Source organism: Scyliorhinus canicula, chromosome 11 (assembly GCF_902713615.1).
Source record: "Scyliorhinus canicula chromosome 11, sScyCan1.1, whole genome shotgun sequence".
Lineage (NCBI taxonomy): Eukaryota > Metazoa > Chordata > Chondrichthyes > Carcharhiniformes > Scyliorhinidae > Scyliorhinus > Scyliorhinus canicula.
In genome coordinates this window covers 48,718,332-48,745,971 of record NC_052156.1, presented here as the reverse complement: position 1 = coordinate 48,745,971, position 27,640 = coordinate 48,718,332, and the positions used below count along the sequence as shown (strand labels likewise).

General features: G+C 46.5%; 1 protein-coding gene across 1 annotated transcript in view; it reads right to left on the bottom strand.

Moving 5' to 3' along the window:
• synpr (synaptoporin) overlaps positions 1-21,737 on the bottom strand; it is a 471,385-nt gene extending 449,648 nt beyond the window's left edge. The window contains exons 1-2 of the mRNA XM_038810565.1: positions 21,524-21,737; positions 21,348-21,413 (exon numbers count right to left, since the gene is read on the bottom strand). Of these exons, the coding sequence (XP_038666493.1) occupies positions 21,348-21,413; positions 21,524-21,541 (84 nt within the window). The 5' untranslated portion in view covers positions 21,542-21,737. The remainder of the gene's footprint in view (positions 1-21,347; positions 21,414-21,523) is intronic.
• Between the last annotated feature and the right edge of the window lie 5,903 nt (positions 21,738-27,640).

Genomic DNA, 27,640 nt, shown 5'->3' with positions numbered 1-27,640 from the left:
AGCCCTTACACGCTTTAAAACCCAGAGCGCATCGGTCAAGAGTATTGGAGCAGTCAGAGCAGGGCTAAAAGAAGCCTGCCTCTACCTCAGCTGAAGTCATAAAGGTTGCACCAAGGAGAAGCAAAAGAAGACCAAAGATTTGTCTTTACTAAGGATATGCACACAGGTGTTTAACAGAATGTAAGATTCTTAAGTTTCTGGTCAATTTTCCAGTCACATAAGCTTGATCACCAGGTCTAGTTCACAAGTAAAATTCTTCCCTCACCTGACACAATCTACCCCCAATAGCAATCTCCATCATCACCGTCCCCCCCCCCCCCCACCCCGACCCCCCGCGCCAACCACCATCTCTCTTCCCCTCAAGCATCATTTCACTCCCACAATCTAGCCATGATCACAATCTGACACCTGACCATTATCAGCCCTCCACTTTAGTCTGTCCCAGCCTCCTCCACTACATGACCGTTCCTCTCCCACCCAATTTCACAAACTCCAAATTTTGAGATCTCTCTCTCCCTCCGTAACTATTTCCCAGCTGCTTCCTTATAGTGTAGGCCTTCCTGCCCAAAATGCAAACAGACTAACAACCATGCTAGTTGTTGAGTGGAAAAAATGCAGGAAAAACATGAAAATGTATGCTGCACTCAACATCTGCAGGATATCTGGATAGTCCCAGATTTCCCATCAGACAGGCAGATGAGTGAAGAATCAACACAGGAACACTTTCCTTTTCCCAAACATCTTCTCCCTCGGACAAATGCCTTTAAAACTGCAGCTTTTTGAAGTGTCAGAGACTTCAGTGCAAGGCCACAGCACTTGAAAAGGCTTCAAAACCCCTGAGGTCCTTTGAAATGCTAAGCATCCATTCAATTTCCCAGAGCAATACCTTTCACAAGCCTGTGATTGAGAGCTTAATGGTTCAGACGGAGCTGGTAGGGGATTTCCTTATTTATCTTTCCCTTCACGCTTGAATGCTTCTCTCTGCTTTGATGCTTCCCTAATGTAAATAATTCAACCCACCCTAACTACAACTTCTTCAGCCAATGGGAGGGGTTTTCTAGCCATTCCCGCTGGCGTGATCTTCTTGTCTCAGTGATGGTCCCCCCAACCCCCCACCACAGGTTCCGGGTAGTGGATGAAGAAATTTCTCCTCATCTCAGTCCTTAATGGTTCACCAAATATCCTGAGACTGTAACTCCCTGGTTCTAGACTTCCCCGCCATTGGGAACATCCTTCCTGCATCCACCTTGTCTAGTCCTGTAGAATTCTATAGGTTTCTAAACTCCAGCGAATATAATCCTCACTGACCCAATCTCTCCTCAAACATCAGTCCACAGTCCCAGAATTCTCCAAAATTGCGGCAAAGTGTTGACGCCGGCATAAAGACTGGTGTGTTTCACGCCGATGTCCACGGGCCTCTTGGCCCAGAGATTCTGCAACCCACAGGGGGCCAGCACGGCACCGGAATGCTTCACGCAGCTCCGGCTGCCGAAATGGGCCCCAGCACTTCCGGGTCCATGAATGCAGGCGGCAAGAATCGCCGCGGGGGCCTCTTTCAATGGCCACCGACCAGCGGCGCGTCGACCAGCGGCGCGTCGACCGCGCGCGCGCAACTGCCGTTGAGTCGCCAGTCGCTGGAAAATCGTGTCTCGGCATCGGACCCGATCGTAGGCATTCTCCATCCTCGCGCTGATCGCGATTTCGGTGCGGAGGCTCAGAGAATCGCGCCCAATATTCCAGGTCTGGTCTCACTGTAAGGTTAACTTACTATTTGCCTTCATTACCGTCTGCTGCATCTATAATAAAAATCAATTATTGTCACAAGTAGGCTTCAATGATGTTACTGTGAAAAGCCCCAAGTCGCCATATTCCGGCGTGTTCGGGGAGGCCGGTACAGGAATTGAACCTGCGCTGCTGGCCTTGTCCTGCATTATATGCCAGCTGTTTAGCCCACTGTGCTAAACCATTCCCTGCATGCTTCCTTGAAGGGACTGCTGTACAATGACACCCAAGTACCATTGCACATTCCCCTCTCTCAATCTATAGCCATTCAGATATGCCTTCCTGTTTTGCTACAAAAGTGGATAATCTCGCAATTATCCACATTATACTGCGTCTGCCATGCATTTTGCCGCTCATTCAATTTGTCCAAATTATACTGACATATCTCTGCATCCTCCTCACAGCTCAGCCCACCACCCAGCTTTGTGTCAATTGCACATTTAGTTCCCTCATCTAAATCATGAATAAACATTGTGAATAGCTAGGGTCCGAGATTCACTATCTGGCATTTGGAAAAAGAATTGTTTATTCCTACTCTTTGTTTCCTATCTGCCTAACATTTTTCCATCCATCTCAATACACTACCCTCAATCCCATGTGCTTTAATGTTACATGCTAATTTCTTTTGTGGAACTTTATTGAAAGCTTTCTGAAAGTCTGTAGTAGTCACCACTGTTGTATATATCACATACGAGATGTAATACTGTACGACAGGTAGGGGGGTAGATCCCTACCTGCTGACTCCGCCCAGTAGGCGGAGTATAAATGCGTGGGCTCACCAAGCTGCAGCCATTTCGGCAGCAGCTGCAGGAGGCTACACATCTCTGCTTAATAAGGCCTCGATTACACTCTATTCTTGTCTCATCGTAATTGATAGTGCGTCAATTTATTACGCAGAGATTTTACAATGATGGACCTCCGCATCAAGCCAGATCGCCTGCAGCTGCACCCTCAAGCAGACAACGTCAAGTCGGCCTTCGCCCATTGGCTAGCTTGCTTTGAAGCCGACATCGGATCTGCGACAGAACCACCCTCAGAAACTCCAGATCCTGTACACGCGGCTCAGCTCCGATATCTTTCCAACCATCCGGGACGCACCGACCTACGCTGATGCCATGGTGTTTCTGAAAGAGAACTTCACACAGCAGACCAACAAACTATACGCCAGACACCTCCTGTCCACTTGGCATCAACTCCCCGGTGAGTCTGTGGAAGATTTCTGGCGTGCCCTGCACGCCCTGGCAAGGACAGCGATTGCCAGGCCGTTGAACATTTTCAACTCTTAATCAGGGACGCTTTCATTACGGGCATAGGGTCGGCGTACATCCGCCAGCGCCTCTTAGAAGGGGCTACCCTCGACCTCGCGGCGACCAGGAAACTCGCGATCTCACTAACAGTTGCCTCCCGTAATGTACAAGCGTACGCCCCGGACCGCACGGCGCCCCCCTCCTGGACATCGTAGACCCCACCAGCGACCGCTCCATCGTTCACCCCACCAGTGACCGCCCCCAGCCAACCCCAAGCCTGCGCCACGCGGCAGCCAGCCAACCTCGGGGGACCCAAGTGCTACTTCTGCAGACAGACAAAGCACGCCCGGCAGCGCTGCCCGGCGCGGAGCACACTCTGCAAGGCCTTGGGGAAGAAAGGACATTTCGTTGCTGTGTGCCAGGACCGCTCAATCGCCGCTGTAACCAGGCCCATTGTTCCTGCACCCCCCACATGCGACCCATGGGCGCCGCCATTTTCGCCCCCGCAACCCACGTGTGGCCCGTGGGAGCCGCCATCTTCCTCGCCTCAGAACACGTGCAGCCCGTGGGCGCCGCCATCTTGCTTGCCTCAGGATACGTGCAGCCCATGGGCACCGCCATCTTTAACGCTTCATCCACACCGAAACGGTAAGGCTCTGCTCCCTCCCAGGATCCGTGGAGATCCGGGGGTTCTGCACCGCCACCCTCACCATCCAGGGCGTAGAGTTCAGCGACTTCCGGCTCTACGTCCTCCCCAACTCTGTGCTGCCTTCCTACTCGGCCTGGACTTCCAGTGCAATCTCCAAAGTCTCACTCTGAAATTCGGCGGGCCCCTACCACCCCTTACTCTATGTGGTCCCACGACCCTCAAGGTCGACCCACCTTCTCTGTTTGCAAACCTCACCCCGGATTGCAAACCCGTCGCCACCAGGAGCAGATGGTACAGTGCCCAGGACAGCACCTTCATCAGGTCTGAGGTCCAGCGCCTGCTCCGGGAAGGCATCATCGAGGCCAGCAATAGCCCCTGGAGAGCCAAGTGGTAGTTGTGAAAACTGGGGAGAAAAACAGGATGGTCGCTGACTACAGTCAGACCATCATCGGTACACGCAGCTCGACGTGTATTCCCTGCCACGCATATCTGATATGGTCAATCAGATTGCACAGTATCGGGTCTTCTCAAGAGTGGGTCTGATATCTGCCTACCACCAGCTCCCCATTCGCAAGGTGGACCCCCGAACACCGCGTTGGAAACGGACGGCTGCCTTTTCCACTTCCTTAGGGTTCCCTTCGGGAATGGGGTCTCGGTCTTCCAATGGGAGATGGACCGAATGGTTGACCGGTAAGGACTGCGGGCCACCTTCCCATACCTGGATAACGTCACCATCTGTGGCCACAACCAGCAGAACCACGACGCTAACCTTTCCAAATTCCTCTCATTAACTCCACCGCTTTCCCCCTGACGGCTGAGACTCACCAGGCATTCAACCGTATCAAGGCCGACATCGCCAAGGCCGTGATGCACACGGTCGATGAGACACTCCCCTTCCAAGTTGAGAACGATGCATCAGACGTCACTCTGGCCGCCGCCCTCAACCAGGCAGGCAGGCCCGTGGCATTCTTTCCATGCACCGTCCATGCCTCCGAAATTCGGCACTCCTCCATTGAGGAGGCCCAAGCCATCGTAGAAGTTGTGCGGCATTGGAGGCATTACCTGGCCAGCAGGAGATTCACTCTCCTCGCTGACCAACGGTCGGTTGCCTTCATGTTCAATAACACACAGCGGGGCAAGATCAAAAATGATAAAATCTTGAGGTGAAGGATCGAGCCCTACACCTACAATTACGAGATTTTGTATCGCCCCATAAGCTCACCGAGCCCCCCGATGCCCTATCCCGAGGTACATGTGCCAGCGCACAAGTGGGCCGACTCCGCACCCTATACAACGCTCTCTGTCACCCAGGGATCACCCGGTCCTTTCACTTCATAAAGGCCCGCAATCTGCCCAACTCCATTGAGGAGGTCAGGGCTATCACCAGAGAATGCCAGGTCTGTGCGGAGTGCAAATCGCACTTCTACCGGCCAGACTGCGCTCATCTAGTGAAGGCCTCCCGCCCCTTTGAACGCCTCAGCGTGGATTTCAAAGTGCCCGTCCCCTCCACTGACCGAAACACAGACTTGTTAAGGTGGTCGACGAATACTCCAGATTCCCCTTCGCTGTCCCATGCCCTGATATGATGTCTGCCACAGTCACAAAAACACTCAACACCATCTTCGCCCTGTTCAGTTTTCCCGCCTACATCCACAGCGACCGGGGTGCCTCTTTTATGAGTGATGAGCTGCGCCAGTACCTGCTCAGCTCGGGCATCGCCTCGAGCAGGACGTCCAGCTACAACCCCCGGGAAACGGGCAGGTGTAGCAGGAGAATGGGATGGTCTGGAAGGCCGTCCAGCTGGCCCTACAGTCCAAAAATCTCCCGGTCTCCCGCTGGCAGGAGGTCCTCCCCGACGCCCTTCACTCCATCTGATCGCTACTTTGCACTGCAACTAATGCAACCCCCCACGAACGTCTCCTTGCCTTCCCCAGGAAGTCCACCTCCAGGGTTTCGCTCCCAACATGGCTGGCAGCTCCAGGACCCATTCTCCTCTACAAGCATGTGCGGCTCCACAAGGCGGACCCATTGGTCGAGAGAGTACAGCTACTCCATGCAAACCCGCAGTACGCCTACGTGGCGCACCCCAACGGCCGCCAAGACGGTCTCCCTCAGGGACCTGGCACCAGCTGGTTCCCCACCCTGCCCCCTCTGCCCCGGCGCCACCCTTCCTCCCCCCAGCACACCTCGCCACAGCCCCCACTCCAGGACAATCCGTCCTCCCCTTGGTCCCAACCGGGGATGAAGATGAGGTCGACACACTCCCGGAGTCACCGGCGACCGAGGCGACGCCTACATCGCCACCGGGACTGCAGCGCTCAGAACGGAGGATCAAGGCACCCAATTGGCTGAATTTGTGAACTTTCCCCAAAATGTTAACCTGAAAATGCATGTAAATAGTTTTTCCACCATCCCCGCTGGATTCTTTTTAACAGGGGGTGAATCTGGTAGTCACCACTGTTGTATATATCACATATGAGATGTAATACGGTAAGGTTCCTGTACTACAGGTACGGGGGTAGATCCCTGCCTGCTGGCTCCGCCCAGTAGGCAGAGTATAAATGTGTGTGCTCACCGAGCTGCAGCCATTTCGGCAGCAGCTGCAGGAGGCTACACATCTCTGCGTAATAAAGCCTCGATTACACTCTACTCTCATCTCGTCGCAATTGATAGTGCATCAAAGTCGAAATAAATTGTATCCACTGGCTCCCCCTCGTCAGCTCTGCTAGTTACATCCTTGAAGAATGCCAGAAGATTTGTCAAGCATGATTTGTCTTTCATAAATCCTTGCTGGCTCTCTCTGATCCTGCCACTGTTTTCCAAGTGCTCTGCTATTCAATATTTTACAATCGACTCTGGCATTTTCCCCACTACCAATGTCAGGCTGACTAATGTAAATCCCTGTTTTCTCTATACCTCCCTTTTTAAACAGTGTGGTTACATTAGCTAGCCTACAATCCCTAGGAAGCAGCAAATGTGTATGGAACAGTTCTACGCAAGACCATATTTTGAACTGTACATAGTTAACGTCTGCCAATAAATGTGTTTATGTTTAAAAATACAAGCCTCAAGATCTCATCAATGAACCATCACCAGTGCAACATTTAAAAAAAACCATATTAAGTACATAATATGAAACTTTGGTAGTGGATCAAGTTAGATCCCTGGAATTTTCGTCGCTGAGACTGGACCCCTGTTCCAAGTAGACATGGAGGGACGGATCGTTCATAAACATGCGGACCACTTGAGGAGTAGAGAGACACTCCCAACAGTCAGTGTTGCCATCAAGAAATGTTTTTGAACCCGTAAGTACCTGATCAACCTGTTGCAGACATAACTTAGGTCTCTGTGTCAGCAAGTAGTAATGAACTGCCTGTGCCAAAACGGGTACCCTTTATTGCAATTGTTATCAATGTCTATCCTGTGGAAACATCTCAGAACCCTGAATGTCTCTGCAAGAAACAGAAAACCATCCACCTCATGTATATTGGGCGCGTTTCTCCGCTCCCCATGCCGGATGGGAGAATCGGGGGAGGGCCGCTCTGGCACCCCCCCCACCCCCACGATTCTCCCGCCCCACCCAAATGGCATGTCGCGTTTTGCGACACGCCGCTTGGACAATCGCCACTCGCCGTTTTTCATGGCGACCGGCGATTCTCCGGCCCCGATGGGCAGAGCGGCCTGACGACCCCGACGGGTTCACGCCGGCGGCAACCACACCTGGTCACTGCCGGCGTGAACATCGCACGACAGATAAGTGTGGGGCCTGTGGGGGGCGGAGAGAGGATCGAGCACCATGGGCTTGCTCGTGAGGTGACTGGCCCGCGATCGGTGCCCACTGATAGCCGGGCCGGCGTCTCTAAGAGACGCACTCTTTCCCCTCCGCTGCCCCGCAAGATCAAGCCGTCACGTCTTGCGGGGCAGCAGATGGGAAGACGGCAACCGCGCATGCGCGGGTTGGAGCCGGCCAACCTGCGCATGCGCGGCAGACGTCACTTAGGCGCCGCCGCCGCGTCATTCTCGGCGCGCCGCTTTGACGCAAGCGTCAAGGCCCGGCGGCCGAGTTTCTCGCAACGCCACTCCTAGCCCCCCCCCCCCAATAGGGAGCAAGGAGCGGCCTCCGACGCTGGAGTGAAACACTCTGGGTCTCACTCCGACGTCGGCCGTTGCGGAGAATCGCGCCCATAATGTTTAGTTAGTATTTAGGACTGAGTAACATAGTTTTTGAAGATTGTATAAAGGAATTAAAGGGAGAAAGGATGGGATGATTTGTGATGATTGTCCCTTTAAGGGCAACACTGCCGAGCAAGGGTCATCTGGCGAATTGAGACTGAGAGTGGGTAGTCACCCCAGGGGTAGAGCCCTCTCTGAGGCAGGAAACATGTAGGGAGTTAGGTACAACCATGTGGCTGATGTTTTTATATTAATAAATCCTTTTTTGTGTTCTGTAATAAGTCCACAGAGGCAGAAGTCCCGTCACCAGAATTTATTTTATTTACAAACCCAACAGCTGAACAACCATGACCATTCAGTCTGCTGTCTACACCAGGAGTACAGAGGATCTGGCACTCCCTGTTATATACACAGAAAGGGGTTCCCTGATTGGGCCACTAATCAGGGAACTCGTATTCTAATTGGCCAATCTCAAAGGCCTGGCCTAAGTCATTTCGTGTTCACAAAAGAAAACTTGTGTTAAAGCTCAAAAGAGTGAGATCCGAGGCCTGTGTTGAACAAAAATCTTCCTGTGCTGACAGTTATGTGGATTGGCCATGCTAAATTGGCCCTTGGTGTCCAAAGATTATGGGGGGTTACAGGGATTATGCAAAGGATTGGGCCTAGGTAGGGTGCTCTTTCGAAAAGTAGGTGCAGACTTGATGGGCCAAATGGCCTCCTTCTGCACTGTAGGAATTCTGTGATTCTATGAATTGGATAGATTTCTTGGCAATTCCCATTTTTGAGGTGATTTCCAGAAGGTTTGGATTATTCTCATGTACAATGGTCATGACAGGCGCTAAGAAGGTATGGACAAATATATGAGCAGACCGTTTGGGAAATGGACCACAACATTTACCCAAGGGATAATAACTGGTCATTCTCAATTGCTTTTAGTAAACTGTTGCTTAAATACTAATGTATGAGTCTCACTAATGCTTAAGTAAAATTATAACTGTTTCTACTATGAAGTCACTTTTAAATTATTGGACAGTGTAAAGAGGTTCAAATTTACTGCATTTGACTTTTGAAAGTGTTCTGCTATATGATTTTAACAAAGCATTGCTCATCACTGAAAGACATAATAAATAACCTATTGCAACCAATTAAGGATTCAAAGACAGTAATTTTTTTTTAAATTAATGTTTTTTTTTAATGCAGCAAACATTTTATTTGACAGTCTTAGAAAAAATGATTAGTTAATTTATTTTTTTAATGAATAGAAATGTTGCATTGTAACTGAATGTAATGGTTATCACAACTGCTGACTACTTACTAACTGAGCTGACAGTGAGATATAAGCACAGCATCCATAAAATACACAGTCTCAACAATTTTTAATTCGGCCCTACTGCAAATGTTCGATTTATGAAGTGTAGGGATTTGACCAAGACAAACGCAAAGGTTAATTTAAAAAATCCTTCTCCCAATATCAACTGTGCGGTTTACAGATAGTCGGTTCCAAAACTGGATCACACAGGCACACTTTTCACTTGCTTCACGACACAGCCAAAATTGTCCCATCAGATGAGGATTAATGTAGTTTTAATGTTCATAAAGTACACTAACTTCAGGCTCGTGATGTGACGGCTTGGATTTTCCAGGGTTTTTCCAACATAGCTCTGGTAGAATACATATTCTTTGCAAACATTCTGCTGGCTCCTTCATCATCCACATTACTGCATCATTTTAAGTGAAGCGCAGATCTGAATGGGTGCATTACAATTAGAGGTGGCTGACAAGAATATATAAAATTATGTGATTGCAGTTGTTTGTCTAGTTGATATAAATCATGTATGTTCACTGCACAGAAGGAGCCCATTTGGCCCATTGTGCTTGCGCCAGCTCCACAGTATTCCAAACTATTTTCCAAATATTTAATTCTAGCTCCTTAGATTCGTGCTTCAAGTATTTTCCTGCTCTCCTGAATAATACAGTGATCTTTGCTTCAACAACTCCCAATGTCAAAGGCTTCAATTTTGCAACGTCTCTTTTGCTTCAGTAACAGTTTTAAATTGATGACCTCTCACCACCAACTTCCTAATGAGAGGATATACTTGCCCTATTTAATTCATCAAACAACTTCATAATCTTAAAATACCCTACTAAATCTTCATTTTTCCTTTCCTTCTCCAATTGAAATAGTCCCAGTGGGTGAAACTCTCCACCTCATGATGCCGCAAACGAAAACCGCGATCAGATGGAGAATTGGACGTCCGGCCAAAATTGTGATCCGTGCCCAGGACCGATACAGGTGTCGTGCTCCACCGGTCCTTCACTGGTGGCGGCAACGAGGTTTCCACCCTGTGCCTGCAGCAGCATAGAAAAACAACATTTGCATGCATTTAAATGTGATTAGCGGGTTGGACACAGTATGCTCCACTCTTCCGCGATGCTCTGCTCTTCTCAGTGGAAGTCTGATGGGTGTGAATTACTACAGGTATTTACAAATGTGGACTGCGGGTCATGACTGTGGAAGTGGAGTGGGAAGCTAAAAAGACACTGAAAAGCCGTTGAAAATTGTCGGACTTGCTGGGGGATGGGGACAGTTGTGGGTAGTGACTTGGTGCCAAATCAATGGACTTGGGGTTTCCTGCTCGAGATTGAAGTGGCCTTGCTCAGACCACCGTTGCTGCTGACTGTGCTGTTTTAGCACAAGGCTAAAGAGTTCAATTCCCGTACCAGCCTCTCCGAACAGGTGCCGGAATGTGACGACGAGGGGCTGATGTGTTATCTGTGTTAGTCTAACATCGACTGCAACTGGATGCAGTAAAACGAGAAACAAGCTTCCAACACAGGAGATGGTCCAACACTGTTTTATTGAACCTGTTGATTGCTGTACATAATCTGCTGTGGGTTAACACTCTATTAACCTAACTGATAACCTCCTACTGGCTTGACCAGACTAGCTCTCTATCACATGGTGATGATGTTCATTGGCCTGTGCACTGCGACTATCTCCCTGACCGTGTCCTGTGAGAGAGGGAGAGCCTTAATGCCCTGTGGGTTTTATAGTAATGGTGTCCTGTCTGGTGATTGGTTGTTCTGTGTCATGTGCGTTCATTGGTTATCCTGTGTGTCAATCACTGCCTGTCTGCATCTCATGATATACATATTATGACAGGGGCTTTTCACAGTAACTTCATTTGAAGCCTACTTCTGACAATAAGCGATTTTTATTTCATTTTAAATGCACTCCTTTGATTCTCCTTTCATGCTGCTAACAGGCTGCTCACCCTGCTGACTGCTGCCTATGTTCTTTAAATGCTCAGAAGGCATCTGGTCATCTGGGGGCCCCCGCAGGTTGCTCTGGACACCCTTATACCCCAGTTGTATCATCAAGGGACAAGCTCAATCAGGAGCCCCCAGGTGTTGGCACTCCTCAGAACTGCTGCCCCATTGCAGATGATGTGGAGATGCTGACGTTGGACTGTGGTGAGCACAGTAAGAAGTCTTACAACACCAGGTTGTTTGTTTCAAACACTAGCTTTCGGAGCACTGCTCCTTCCTCAGGTGAATGAAGAGGTATGTTCCAGAAACATATATATATATATATATATATAGACAAATTCAAAGATGCCAGACAATGTTTAGAATGCAAGCATTTACCGATAATTCAGTCTTTACAGATCCAGATATAGGGGTAATCCCAGGTTAAAGATGTGTGAATTGTTGCAAGCCCAGGTCGGATGGTGGGAGATGAATGTAATGCGACATGAATCCCAGGTCCCGGTTGAGGATGCACTCATGTGTGCGGAACTGGAACATGCCTCTGGAAGATACCTCTTCATTCACCTGAGGAAGGAGCAGTGCTCCGAAAGCTAATGTTTGAAACAAATATGTTGGACTTTAACCTGGTGTTGTAAGACTTCCATTGCAGAGGAAGCAGAGCTCACCCCAACCAGGAGGACATCAGCACTGCAGCGTTTGGAACGCTCCCTGGCGACTCCTCTGCCCCTCAGGTCAGAGGACTCACCAGTGACCCCCATCCCTCCGGTGCGTCTTCCTGGTAAGACTGGTAATGCTGACTGCCTCTGCCACCACCTCCCAGGCAGTGTTCAGAACGGCAGGCTTGAGTCTGTGGCCCATGCTGGGAAGAGGGTATCTCTCCGCTCCTCACTGGCATGAAGCTGTGGGTCCACCTTGGGCTCGCAACCTCTGGTGGGCAAGTCTTCTTTGAGCCATCTTGGTGACTACAGTGAGTGTGCAGTAAGTGGAGCACTTATAAACAGCTCAAGCTGTCAGGCTCTTTGGCACTAATTCCAGGCCCTACGTTTAGAATGTCCGCTTGATTGGGAATTACTCAGAATCCGTGCCATCAGAAGGCTAGCCCATTAGCATTTCCTGATTTTCTCCACAAATTGCACCCTCAACGGGAACACGAACCACACGCAATTCAATCCTGTCATCAACACTTAGGGCGCAATTTAACAAAAAAAACTCCCATTTTGGGCGCATTTCGCGGGATGTTTCTCAACATCTGCAGCACCGAGAATGACGCCACTATCTAACAGGACCCTGCAGGTAACACCGTGCCAAGGCCACACTTGTCTCATTTCCTGCACTGACAGGTTCAACTCAGAATACAGCCCGGTCTTTCGGCCCACGTCAGAATCCCCACCTCATGCCCCCATCCCCCATTGCCCTAACCTACCTCTTAGGGGGTCTCAAACATACCCCGTCACTCCACCACTTAAGGGTAGGGCACTCCCGGGCCCAATTCCTGGCACGAAGAATGATCTGCCATCCTAGCAGTCCCACCCTTGCAGTGCCAGGCTGGCAGTGCTAAAGTGCCCAGATGCCAGCAAGAGTGCCATGGTCCAGAGCCTGACCACCCGCGAACCGCCAATAAACTGAGAGACCCTTCCAGGTGCCATTATGCCTGATCCACGTTTGTGCGGACCAGTGCAAAACAGTGCCATGGCCAGGTTTCCCAGGTGAGGTCATTAGTTCCCCAGCCTCAGGAGAATCGAGGGTAGATGTATTTAAATGAGCCTAATGGTTCTTATCAATACGTTAATCTGGATCTCGCTCAACGAGGGCATGATCCAGATCACAATGTTTTGCGAGATCTCATTAGATCTCGCAAGGCATTCCTAACTGCTTGAATCTCATCAGAGGCCTCTCACAAGATTAAACGGCCACATCATGTCACTAGGTCGGGTGCAAAGAGGCCATTAAATTGGACCTTTAGTCTCCCTTGCGCCTTTAGTCTCCCAAATGGAGAATTTCGCTCGGTATCTCAAGTCTCTGCTGTCATTTTTCACAGCTGAGCAAGACAGCTAAAATCCCTACTGAAGTTAGCATGTTACTATGGAAATAGACACATCCTGTAGAATCCCATTACCAACCTTATAAGCTGTATATTATCTTTTGTTGTTCATTATTGCATTATTCTTTTAAACCTTGCATCCACAAGTGGCCATGAGGCACTCTCAATTACGACGCGAGAGCGAGGTCAGTAATCAAAGGCTTTAATATACAGAGAACAGGACTGCATCCCAGAGAAGTGTGCTCGCAAAATGGAGTCTCATCTTATATCCTGTTTCCAGGGGGCGTAGCCAGAGGCAGAGTCCCCCAGGGTTCCAAGCCTCTTAAAGGGGCACGGTATTCAAGGTAAATACCGATCATCACAGGCCATAAAACAGCAGCTAAAACCTTGTTTAAAAAATGGCCACACTGTTTTGTAAATCTTGCTGCTCTAACTTCCTTAAAGTGCAGCGAGGATTATAAAGCAGTGGCACTCTTTTCAAATTTCTGAAGTTCAATTGAGTATCAATTACATTGGTATGAAGAAGCTCCATCCCAATGCTTTGACAACACCTGCTACTCCATTTCGCATAAGCTAAAATAATAAAATAATGAAATGAAATGAAATGAAAATCGCTTATTGGCACAAGTAGGCTTCAAATTAAGTTACTGTGAAAAGCCCCGAGTCGCCACATTCCGGAGCCTGTTCGGGAAGGCTGTTACGGGAAATCATGAGGTGAGATTGGAGTTCGAGATTCTATTTGAAAAGGCAGAATGTGAACTCAGTTTAATGTATAGAATCACTGGGCTAACTTACTGCATGCACGTTATTTTAATCTAATTTGGGATTCATTAACAATCACCACCCACTCAAGCTGGGCGTTGGAAGCCTGCGTAGCAAGAGGTAACAACAGCAACTAGAGCGAGGAGGAGGTGACAATGACACCTGGAGAGAGGGGAAGAAGGTGGGTTGGAACAGTTGGGTGATCGGCCTCAACTAGAGAAATCTATTACTGAGTGAAGATAGTGCAATCTGCTAGAAGCTGCCCAAATACCATCAACTCCCCACCCAGACACAAAATATGAGGTAAATCAGTGTCTCATCTGACACCTCCAAGTCTCTCCTGATGATATAGTTTGCATACTCAGCATCTTTCTATTGATTCTCAGTGCAAGTTCGCACTTTAATATCCTTTCTATAATGGAGCACATATTACTCGGATGGTGGCCCAACTAATGTTTTATCTAAATTCATCAGTACATCTTCACTCTTGTGGTCTATGCCTCATCTATAAAACCCAAAGCCTTTTTTTGTGGTTGTATCTACCTTCAAATGGGCCGGAATTATCTGTCCGTTCAGGACAATGATTAAACTCCCCCTAAGGATCAGTCTCATATGAAGTTAGATTGAAGTTTCAGTCATATCGATAACTTGATTTACAAACAACCAAAAAAGGGACTTATTTTTCGATCATCCTTGATATAGGCTTTTTTTTTAAATAGTTGAATGATAGAACGATGTATTAATAGTACATTGGATTTAGATTTTTTTTTTTTAATTTCTACTTTTCTTCAGCTGCTCCAGAGACCAACACCTATTCTGCACTCTGACAAGATCCTGCCACCGCCAATCTCTAAGTCAACATGCCTGTCAAAATAATTAAAATAATGTTGAACCTGCAAGCCTAAATAGAATTGGGACATATCTTTGCACTGCCAGAATTTCTACAATGCTGCATTTCTGTTACCAATGTGTAAAATATCTCGGTTCACACATCAAGTCATACATGATAAATCCATTCCCAGTAGATTGATCTTTTTCACAATAGTGAACCAACCAAGTAACATAAGAATGATGAAATTGTATGTGTCACATCTAGTCATTTTACAAGGAAAACATATGATATGGAAAACCCCGTTATTTGTTCCTTTGTGGAATATATCCAAGTCTTTAGTAAAATAAATGTAAATACATTTGTATCATAGCTAGAAATTATTGTTAACAATATAAATGAATGGGCAGCATGGTGGCATAGTGGTTAGCACTGCAGTCTCACACCGCAGAGGTCCCAGGTTCGATTCCGGCTCTGGGTCACTGTCCATGTGGAGTTTGCACATTCTACCCATGTTTTTGTGGATTTCACCCCTACAACACACCGATGTGCAGGGTAGGTTGATTGAACACGCTAAATTGCCTCATAATTTGAAAAAATGAATTGGGTACTCTAAATTTATTTTAAAAAACAATATAAATGAATGATTGCATTCACTTGAAATTTTTCTGTCCACTATTTTATTGCAGGTGTTAACTTGATTATTTTAAATAGGTTAACATCTCTGCTCACAAGAACAAATGAGATAGGAGTATGAGTAGATAACACAGCCTGTTGAGCTCTGCCATTCAACATTATCATGGATAATCTTGGGCTTCAATACTTTCCCACTTAGTCCCCATACCTCTGGAGAGTCCAAAAGTTGTCTATCCAAGCCTAAAATATAGTTAACCACAAACCTCTGGGATCGAGAATTTCAAAGATTCACAACCCTTTGAGTGAAGAAATTCTCCTCAACTCAGTCCTAAATGATCGATCCCTTATCCTGAGTCTGTGTCCCTGTGTCCTAGATACCTCAACCAGTGGAAACCACCTTCCAGTGTCTGTGCTGCCAAGGCCATCCAGAATCTTGCATGTTTCAATGAGATCAATCTCTTTCTTCTAAACCTCAGAGTATAGGCCCAATTTATTCTGTTAAAATGGCAAAGGAAAAAAAATACATTCCTTATATCAACAGCAGTAACATTGAGGCTATTGAGTATATTTTATTAATAATAATAATCTTTATTGTCACAAGTAGGCTTACATTAACACTGCAATGAAGTTACTGTGAGAAGCCCCTAGTCGCTACATTCCGGCGCCTGTTCGGGTACACAGAGGAAGAATTCAGATTGTCCAAGTAACCTAATAGCATGTCTTTCAGGACTTGTGGGAGGAAACTGGAGTACCTGGAGAGAAACCCACGCAGACACGAGGAGAACATGCAGACTCCTCACAGACAGTGGCCCAAGCCGGGAATCGAACCTGGGACCCTGGCACTGTGAAGCCATAGTGCTAACCACAATGCTACCATGCACAATTCACCCAAAAGCAATACTAATCAAATAATGGCAACGAATTTCAATCATAACTATTTGTTAGTGACAAAACCACAATTCCTAACTGAGACCATTGGCGTGATTCGACGGACACGTCACACCAGACCTAGTGGCATGAAGAGGCCAACGGACCTCTCTCTCGAGATTCTCGATGCTTAAGACCTCTTGCAAGATTCAACCGAACCTCGCGAGACATCGCAATCTGGATCTCACCCTCCTTAGGCAAAATCCAGATCATCATATTTAAATGAGCCATCCGGCTCAATGCCCACTGCCAAGGTGCCCAGGTGGCAGTACCAGGGTGTCCAGCTGCCAGGATAGCAGTGCCAATGGTCTGGCCGTCATGCCCATGAAAGGAGGCATAAGGGAGGCAATGAAAAGTAGGGGGCGTGTGAAGGGAGAATATCAAGGGGCCTAATGAAGGTTGGGAGGGGTGAAGGGTGGGGGTCCTGAAAGGGGGGCCCAAAGTGGGGGTGGAGAGGCCTGAAAATGGAGGGGGCCCTCAGTGACCCTATAGAGGGGTGCCCTCACTTAGGGGAGTGGAGGGTAATGGCTTTATGTGCAGGGGATGACACAACCCATGGGTGGGGTCTTGTGGGGGACCTTCAAGCTCACTTGAAAGTCGGGGCACTCTTTCAAAATGGCACCCCGAGCTCTGTGGAGTTGATCTCACTAGTGAGTTCAGCTGCTCAGTGTGGGCTTAACCGGGGAGAAACTCCCCAAGGCTCAAAAAATTACAAAGTATGGTTGAAAAGCGGTGTCGACCTCAGCCAAAAAGCCAGTGATAAACAGCCGTCAAACTCACCCAAAATGACACTTAGGGCTATATTCTCCGGCCGCACTAGCTCGATCACCGGAGAATCCCACCTGAGGCCAATGGACATTTACATGGTCTGTGCCCCGCCCGTGGAGATTTTATGGTGGGGGAGGCAGAAGAATCCAGCCCTCAGAAATCTTTTGGTTGAAACACGCCCCATATCAATGGACCTTTTTAGTATTTGTCTTTGTCAGTTCTTTTACAGTTCTAGCTACATTGCTTCATTATGTTCCATTTTGTTTTTCTTGAAATATTTGAACATTAGGACTAATAATGTGCATATTCATGAAATGCTAGGCATTATTAAATAATATGAACAGCATCTAAATACTAGCAATTTAAAATCAAAGCTACTGAAGGAAATTGGGGACAACAACCTTCAAAACTCCAAATAAATTGCTTGATATAAAAGCAAAAAAACTCAGGAATATTATTTATTACTTAATATTTCAAATCAAATATGCTTAAACGTTTTTATTTGTAGGTAAGAACATTGTGGCAAGTATGCAGGGTGAGTAGATATGTGACAATTGCTTATTTGTAAAAAGTACAAAGAGTATATAATCCATTTTGGTACATACACTGTTAACTATAACTAAATATGAATTTCCCATGTGAACTTAAACCGCTCTAATTATTATGCATTCACTATGCATCTCTTATGCTACTAATTTGCTGATGTCCGGTAAATTAATCATTTTAAAGTTTTACCACATGGATGACTCATCTTTGGATATTCACTTGGAAAGGGTATCATTGAACGTTTTTTTTCATTGGTGTCATTGCTAAAAATGTGGCTGTGATAATGATATTTGAAAGAGGTAATGCTTTGGAATTTTCTGATTTATTTTCTCTTTAACTCAGTTTTATTCTCTCTGTCATTTGCCACCATATACCTCCTCTAGCTGAATGAACAGAATCTGGACTCAATCCTGTTCTGTGGCCAGAGGAATTATTCAGGTGGAGTGAATTCAACATTATCCATTTTTCCTCTCCTCAAGTCAGAATAGCCAGCACTGTAGGTGAACATGAAAACAGTCAGCCAAGTGAAGCAAACATAATTTGAGATCCCAACATAAATCAGAAAATGCTGGAAATACTCAGCAGGTCTGGCAACATCTGTGGAGAAACAAAGTTAACGCTGCAGGGTTTTTAAATTGCTCACCCCAAATTGTCCTTGAAAAGGTGGTGGTGAGCTGCATTCTTGAACTGCTGTAGTACAAGTGGTGGAAGTACACCCACAGTGCTGTTAAGGAAGGAGTCCCAGGATTTTGACCCAACGACAGTGAAGGAACAGCGATATATTTCCAAGTCAGGATGGTGAGTGGCTTGGAGAAGAACATTGAGGTGATGGTGTTTCCATAAGTCTGTTGCCTTTGTCCTTCTAGATAGCAGTGGCCATGGGATGGGAAGGTTCTGTTTAAGGAGCATTGGTGAGTTCCAGCAGTGCACCTTGCAAGTTATACATACTGCTGCCACTGTTGTTGGCGGTGGAGGGAATAAATGTTTGCGGATGGGGTGCTAATCAAGCAGCCTGCTTTGTCCTGGATGGTATTGAGCTCCTTGACTGTTTTTGGAGCTGCACTCATCCAGGCAACTTTTCCATCGTACTCCTCATCTGTGTCTTGTAGACAGGCTTTGGTGAGTTAGGAGGTGAGTTACTCACTGCGGAATTCCTAGCCTCTGACCTGTTCTTGGAGCCAAAATATATATGGCTTGTCCAGTTCAGTTTGAGGTATGTAGTAGCTCCCATGATGTTGATAGCAGGAGAACTCAGCGATGATAATGCCATTGAATTTCAAGGGGCCACGGTTAGATTCTCTCTTATTGGTGGTGGTCATTGTCTAGCACTTAGGTGGCATGAATTTTACTTAACACTTGTCAGGCCAAGCCTGGGTATTGTCCAGGTCTTGCTACATTCAGACATGGATTGTTTCAGTGTCTGAGGAGTCACAAATGATGCTGAATGTTGTGTAATCAACAGCGAACACTTCCATCTTGGATCTTTTGACGAAGCAGCTGAAAAGGGTTGGGCCTAGGACACTACCCTGAAGGACAATTACCTTTTATCAGAAAAATTATTGGATGAAAGATCCATGACTTGAAAAATTAATATTGTTTCTCACTCCATAGATGCCGCAGATCTGTAGAGTATTTGCAGCATTTTGTGTTTTTGTTTCAGATTTCCAGAAGCCACAGCATTTTGCTTTTGAGTTTCAGATAGATGTGCAGTTCAAACTTCAGAAACTTTAGTTACTAGACAAACAAACAATTATTTTGTCTACTAGGGAACTTACTTTGTGTATCTTTAAAGAATTATTCCCCCCTCAAATTCAGCTGCTAATATAGTCAACTCAAAAAAAATCACTTTCCAGATTAGTGGAGCACAAATATTTACATTTTAGTTTTCAAAATAATAAATATGTATTGTGCCAAAAAGCATGAATCAGCAGTGCAATATTTCATTTAATTGTCAATCAAGGGATTGTATTGCCCTTTGTGTATAGACATGAGTAAGCATCTTGCAGAATACTTCACAATGGTGATACTGGTCTTGTAGCTATCTGAAATTCAATTGTTTCTGCTTATTTCACAGGATTATGGATGAAGATTTCACATTTGATTGTAGCTAACAAAATGTGTTATTCAAAATAACAGTGCTAGATAAAATAAAAATATGTGTGATCAATGTGAATATTAAAAAATAACCATTTATTGTTCTGGTTAACAAACTATAATCTGAAATATATTTTTACAGATCCCTTATGACATATAACATTGGTTTCAGTAAACATAAAATGGCTTATTATGTTACCCATAATAATCATAACATGCATCTTTAATAGTCATTCTGAAACACCACTTGGAAAGGATTAATCTTTAAAAAATGATCTTAACCTATATCATTATTTTTTGTGTTAAGTAAATTAGATATAGGAGTCAAGTAGTAAATTCAGGTACTACACGTCTGAACTGCAGACCCTACTCCAATTACTAGCATTAGCGATACAGCACTACTTGACCAGAAGATACCACCACAAATAATAAATATATACTTTATTCACACACCAATTCAAGCTTAATAAACTTTGTTTTTTTAAAGCTTTTCAATTTTCGTCAGAAAAAAACAATTGCTATTTGTATAGAGTTTTGAAAGTGGCAATTATTCCTCTCCATTTTGAGGTCTATAAATGTAGTCAAAATACTTCATTACAAAATCTCACGACTGGGTTCTTATCACACTTTAATGGCATTAATACATTTTGGTACAAATCACAAAAACTCGAAGGCTAGCTAAGTACACGAAATACCCCATTGCTCACTGTCTTCTAAACAAACATCATTCATACCCTCCGGGTTTCTACTAAGCCAATTATATTTACCATCTGGAAAGGAAACTTAATTTACGATGAATTATATTCTTTAACTAAGCAGTCATAAATGAAATTACCAGGATTTATCAACAAAGAAATGATCCGCTGTGGTAACATGATTTTAGAAAGAAGAAAATTAGATTCCAAGTTCCCTTCTGTACGGTTGCTTTGAATACGGTTTGCATTCTCAGAAATGTGGAAGAAAAGAAAATCGAGGCAAAAGATAGCGAAAACCTCTCAAAAACGATTGACTCTTCAGTCAGTGTGTACAACGCAAAATATTAATAAAGTGAAACAAGTCATAAGATGGGGGGCAACGCAGGCATATCGATTGGCAAATGGTAATGTTTAACGTATGCCATATGTTTGGATACAAGAACTGCCCTAAAACGCCATCCTTCATATCATCGAATTCCAACGTCAAACATTTCTAGTCATCAATTGCTCGCTGCCAAATGTATAACTGGACCTTGTTCTTTTTCAAACTGTGCATGGTTAGAGGGGGGGCGAAACATTTCAAACGCACTAGTTTGTGCAGTCATTCAGACATAACAGCCCCTCGCCTGAAGGTATAAACAACTGGTATGGGGAAGGGGCGGCATCACGTTCTCCAGAGAAAACCCTGATTACATTTGTGTTGGGAGCCAGATTCATGACTCCGAACCAGCAGCATGCACAAGCCATCTTACTGAATCCGGCAAATCCGGCAAACTGTTCCTTTTGAACCAGAGACAAATCTTTTATTCTACTTCAATGTCAAGCCAACGACAAATAAGTCACCCAAGTCAAAGGGCGTTGCAAAGTAATATCTTAAATTCACTCTCCCCTTCTGAAATGTCACAAGTGGATTTTGTGCAAAACTTACCCATTCGAGGAGGCGCAGAAACCCCAGGGGCTCCTTGGCGATGCGAAATGTACCAGAGGCGACAAGCTGGCGGGATAAAGTGCAAAGAAGATTTATTTTCAGGGACTCCGGACAATCTAACCGTCACTCTATTTCACCCGAATGCCACTCGCGACCTGTGGAAGGAAGTCTCTTACCTGATTGATGATGTCCATCTCGGCAGCCTGAGAGAGTGCCGGTCGGTCTGTCGGCGTGGGGACTTGGAAGCAGCCGCTTGTTGACAGCTCCCAGTCTCACTCTCCGAAGGTCGGGCTGCTGCCGGAAAGTGCCGAACGTGGACGGAGCTGGGATGAAAGGCCTTCTCCTATTGGACAAGCCGAGCTTCGCTCAGGCGACCAAACCGGGAGTAAGCCTCTCTCCCATTGGTTGCCAGCTCCCCTCCCCCCACCACGGGCCCGGAAAGGGTATTTCTATTGGTCAGTTACCACCGGCGCCTTTGTTGCCTTGGAGATGTCAGGTACTCGTGACTCGGGGCGAGGGACCCAGCGCTGAGGCTGCTCCAGTACCAGGGACTGGCGATGTTTCAGCACTCGGTCAAATAGCACATCTTAAAAGTACCACATGTTGCTGTGATTGGAACGTTTGTTTTGCAACCCCCCACCCCACTCCGGTTTCCTCTGACTGGAGGAATGTTTAGGGTGGAGTTCCTCAATTGCTTGACACCTTGATAGCCTGGACCTTGGCGTCCTGGACACAGTTTCAAAGTTTGCAGATGACACAAAGCTTGGAAGTATTGTGAACTGTGATTTGGGGAAGGGGCTGAATGAAAGTGGTGAATCGAATTTAGTAAGTGGTGTTTCTAGAACAGGGGGGGGGGGGCAATATAAAACATAGGGTACAATTCTAAAGGGGGTGTCAGAGCAGAGGGACCTGGTCATATTCAAGCAGAAATTGTTAAAGCTGTCCAGTCAGGTTGAAAGTGCAGTTAATAAAGTATATAGTATCTGCTGTTTTAATGTTAGGAATATTGAATGCAAGAGCGAGGAAGTAATGTTAAATTTGTACCGAATGCCCTTTTGGCCTGAACTAGAGTATTGTGTCCAATCCTGGGTGCCATGCTCTAGGAAGAATGTGACGATATGTGAGAGGCTGCAGAAAAGATTCATGAGAATGGTTTTGGGGGTGAGGAACTTTCAGTTACATGGACAGTTTTGCGGGTTGGACCTATTTTTCTTGGAGAATGGAAGGTTGACAGAAGATTTGATAGAGGTGTGCAAAATTGTGGGTCCAGACTGGAGTAGATCAGGAGAAACTTTCCATTGGTGAAAGGATCAAACAAGAAGGTACATATTTAGGATAATTGGCAAAAAAAAGGCAATAACAACACGAGGAAAAACCTTTGTACAGTGAGAAATTAGGATCTGGAATGTGCTGCCTGAGATTGTGAACTTCAGTTGAGACATTCAAAAGGGAATTGAATTATTACCTGAAGAGGAAGAATGTGCAGGGCTACAGGGAGAAGGTGGGAAAGTGTCATGCGATGAATTGCTTCTTTGGAGAGCCAGCATAGAAAGGGTGCACTGAATAGTCTCCTGTGCATAACCATTCTGTGATTATTGCCCACCAGGGAGTCTTTGTTGTGTCTAGTGCACTCGACCATTTCTTGGTATCACCTGGCGTGAATGGAATTAGCTAAAGACCTGATGCCTGTGATGGGTGGGGCCTCAAGAGGCCGGGAAGAATCACCCACTCGAAACCTTTGGCTCAAGGTAGTTGACAACATTTCAGTCATTTGCAGTCATACGCAGGATAATTGATAACAGTGATATCATGGCGCCACTTCCTTTCATTCATGGCTTAATTATCCATTACCATTCACAACTGGATGTGGCAGAATTGAAGAAATTTGGTCAGATTGCTAGGTTATGGAATCATTCAGCAATATCTATAACATGCTGTTTCTGCTCTTTCACATGCAGATTTTCCTATCTGCTTCACCAGATTGGCACCTCATTTTCAGATATACCTCACGCTGCTCCTTCTAGGTTCTTCTACACTTTTAATTGAACTCGAGTTGATCATACTGAATAGTTGGTGAGGGATGTGCCAGGCCGCAAGATTACTGATTGTGGTGTTGTGCAATTTGGTTATTACTAATAGGCTGCTGCTCTTCTGGATATCCAGATTTAACATGTTAAATCTCGTCTCACTAGTTGTGAATGGTGGACTATAATTAAGCCATGAATGAAAGAAAGAGGCTCCATCAATATCACTATTGTCAGTGGGGAGACAGTGGCATAGTAGTATTTTAACTGGACTAGTAATCCAGAGACACAGGGAAATGCTCTGGGGAACTGGGTTCAAATCCCACCAGGGCAATTGGTGGACGTTGAATTCAATAAAAATCTAATGATGGAGTCCCTCACCAAGAGTGCATTCTGTGTCTTTTCTACCCTTCGTGGTGATCAACATTATCAGCTGTGGAAGTCTGTTGTATGTGATCAGCAGAACTTTTCCCTATCTATTTGACCTGAACTGTGAGACTTAATGGGATCTGGGGCCAGTGTTGAGGATTCCCTGGAAACCATTATTGCCCACTCCTCCCATTCCCCCACAACATACACCGCTGTCACCCCACTCTGTTGTCCTGCCCATGATTCGGTACTTGCAGAGTAATAATTGTTGAAGGAACCTGGAAGGTTGGTTAATAGGATTGATTCTGTAAGTACCAATGACAATGTCAGATGTTGTTTTACTAGCCTGTGAGATGGCTCTCCCAACTTTGGCACCAGTCCCAAAATGTTAGTATGGAAACCTTTGCAGGGTTCACCTGTGCATGTCATTGTCGCATCCTGATTTAATATTTAGGGATTAGCTGAGTGGCCAGTCCTTTCTTTGTTTCTTTCAAGTGCTTTGACACAGCTGAGCGGCTTGCTAGGCCAGTTCGGAGAGCAATTAAGAGCCAACCATGTTGATGTGAGACTGGAGTCACATAAGAGGCCAGGCCAGGTAAAGAGGATGCATTTCCTTCCCAAAATGACAGTGGTGAACCAGTTCCTGCGGCCAATTCTATAAAATCAGTATTTTTTAAAAATGCAATTGCAAAATTACCAGATTAGTTGCTGAAGTTTCTTGTTTTCCATTGCCACTGAAATATTTAAAGTATTTTTGTGGCCAATGCTTTGCAGTTGTTTGATTTCCTAACCCAGCTGCCGTGGTTCCACAATTGAAACTGCTCAACATCTGTGCTTTTTTTTGAAGAAGGACAGTAACCGAGGAATGCTAGGTAGGTCGGCCTGCATCCCTACAGTGGAAGTATACAGGCAGAAATGCAGCTACATCCATTTGTACAAGGTTTGGTGGCACTGGAGGTTTCAGTTCAGGTAAAACATAACGAGGTTATGGTATGTACTGGCCATGACAGACACGGCATGTCATTGGCTGTGAAAATTGTGTCCAAACCAAGTGTTTATGCTTTGGGAATATTTCAAGCTGCCAGTGGAGATGTTATGAATGTTAACCGATCAGCTGTGAATAGATGTGTGAAGGAGGTCACAGCTGAATTGTTTGCTTGAGCATCGCATCTCATTTCCCTCATCGAAATAGACAATTGCATGATCAGACTCTGCAATGCTACAGACTGGCCAGATTCCGAAAGATGCAGGGGATTGTGGTTCACAAGGATTCTAATTTTCAATCCTTTCTACAACACCGGTACCAGATTGTACAAGTAAATGCTTGCTTTCTGGACAGCTATCACATTGCCTTTCATTTTAGGTTCACCGTTTTACTGATATTGATCATTAAAAACAAATCTCAGGAATATTCCTTGGTGTTCAAGACTATCCTGTACAACCACAGCTGATGATGTCTCTGTGTCAACTTTGGATTCCACCTATAATAATCTTTATTGTCACAAGTAGGCTTACATTATCACTGCAATGAAGTTACTGTGAAAGGCCTCTAGTCGCCACATTCCGGCACCTGTTTGGGTACACAGAGGGAGAATTCAGAATATCCAATTCACCTAACAGCATGTCTTTCGGGACTTGTGGGAGGAAACCAGAGCACCCGGATGAAACCCACACAGACATGGGGAGGATGTGCAGACTCCGCACAGACAGTGACCCAAGACGGGAATCAAACATGGGAACCCGGTGCTGTGAAGCAACAGTGCTACCCTATGAGCTACCGTGCTGCCCATAACTGTAGATATGGCAAGGTTCATGCATCGCACAATATTTTTAATGCTGAAGCAGTATGCTTGGATCAATCTGATGGTGATCTGTAATAATGCCCAGCAAGAGACTTTGGGATTGTTCCTGCCTGCTGTATAGTTTTGCAAACCATGGAAGAAGTAAACCTCATGAGCAGCATGGAAACCAGGGATTTGGAAGACTCAGCAAAAGAAAACATTGGGCGCGATTCTCCGTTGGTCGACGCCAAAATCAGGAAAGACGATTGGGTGGAGAATGGGTAAACCACTGTCCCGATGGTTCTGCCTCCCCTCGGGCCTGGTATAAAAATGGCTAGTCTCTGCCTCTGATCCAGTTCGGGATCAGAGGCCAGGAGGCTTTCAGTTTAGTTTATTAAAGCCTCAGTTTTTTTTTAAATAAATTTAGATTAGCCAATTATTTTTTCCAATTAAGGGGCAATTTAGCGTGGCCAATCCACCTACTCTGCACATTTTTGGGTTGTGGGGGCGAAACCCACGCAGACGCAGGGAGAATGTGCAAACTCCACACGGACAGTGACCCAGAGCCGGGATCGAACCTGGGACCTAAGCGCCGTGAGGCAGTTGTGCTAACCACTAGGCCACCGTGCTGCCCTTTAAAGCCTCAGTTACGTTCACCACTCATCGTGTGTTCATTGATGGCATATCGATTTAATAAAAATCTAAGATGAATTCTAAGAGAAACTACTCAAGCCTGATCGCCTGAAGCTGGACTCACAGGCAGCCAACGCCACTGCAACATTCGAGCACTGGCTATGCTGCTTCGAAGCGTACCCTGGATCCTTCACCGAAAACTTCACCGACCTCCAAAAGAAGCAGATCCTCCACGCACTGGTAAGCCCGCCATCATCCGACCCGGGTGCGGCGCAAGCCTGTGCCGAACAGCAGCCCGCCAACGCTGGAAGCCCGAAGTGCTACTTTTGCGGCCAGGGTAATAATCCCAGTCAACGCTGCCCTGTACGGAACGCGACCTGCAACGGGTGTGGGATGAAGGGCCACTTTGCGAAAGCCTGCCAGGCCCGATCTCTCCCTAAAACTTCTAGGACCAGCAGCGCTGCCTGCTGCCTGTTGGGGCTGCCCCCAGCTGCCGTGCCACCCGCCATGTGCAACCCATGGGCGCCACCATCTTCAATTTCGGCCGCCACGTGCGACCCAAGGGGGCCGCCATCTTTAACGCCATCGCCGATGCCACCCGCCACGCGTGACCCATGGGGTCCGCCATCTTGGAACCACCCTGCAGCCTCCAGGGAGTCTACTCTCCCGATCGTACGCTGGGCACCGCCACCTCCGACTGGCCTACCCATCACCTTCCGAAGCTTGCCTCCATCACGCTCGACCAGTCCCGGCCTCATCACCACACAAAATCTACGATGACTGTCTGGATCAACGGGCACGACACGGCCTGCCTTTTTGACTCTGGGAGCAGACGGCTTCATACACCCAGATACGGTAATGCGCTTCTCCCTTCCAATTTTACCCGCGACCCAGAAAATCTCCCTGGCTTCCGGATCTCATGCAGTAGAAATCCGGGGGTACTGTGTCGCGACCCTTACTGTACAAGGTGTAGAGTATGCTAACTTCAAACTGTACATCCTTTCCCATCTCTTCGCTGCCCTATTACTGGGGCTCGACTTCCAGTGTCACCTCCACAGCCTTACTTTAAAGTTTGGTGGGCCCCTGCTCCCGCTCACCGTCTGTAGCCTCGCGACCCTTAAGGTCGTCCCACCCTCGCTCTTCGCTAACCTCACCCCGGACTGTAAGCCCATCGCTACTAGGAGCAGATGACAGGGCTTTTATCAGGTCAGAGGTCTAGCGACTCCTACGAGAGGGGACCATTGAAGCTAGTACCAGCCCCTGGAGAGCCAAAGTGGTGGTCGACAAGACTGGGGAGAAGCACTGGATGGTCATCGACTACAGTCAGACAATCAACTGGTACACGATGCGTACTCCCTCCCCCGCATATCTGACATGGTCAACCAGATTGAGCAGTATTGAGTCTTCTCCACAGTAGATTTGAAGTCCACGTACCACCAGTTCCCTATCTGCCCGGATAGTCCACGTACCACCAGCTCCCTATCCC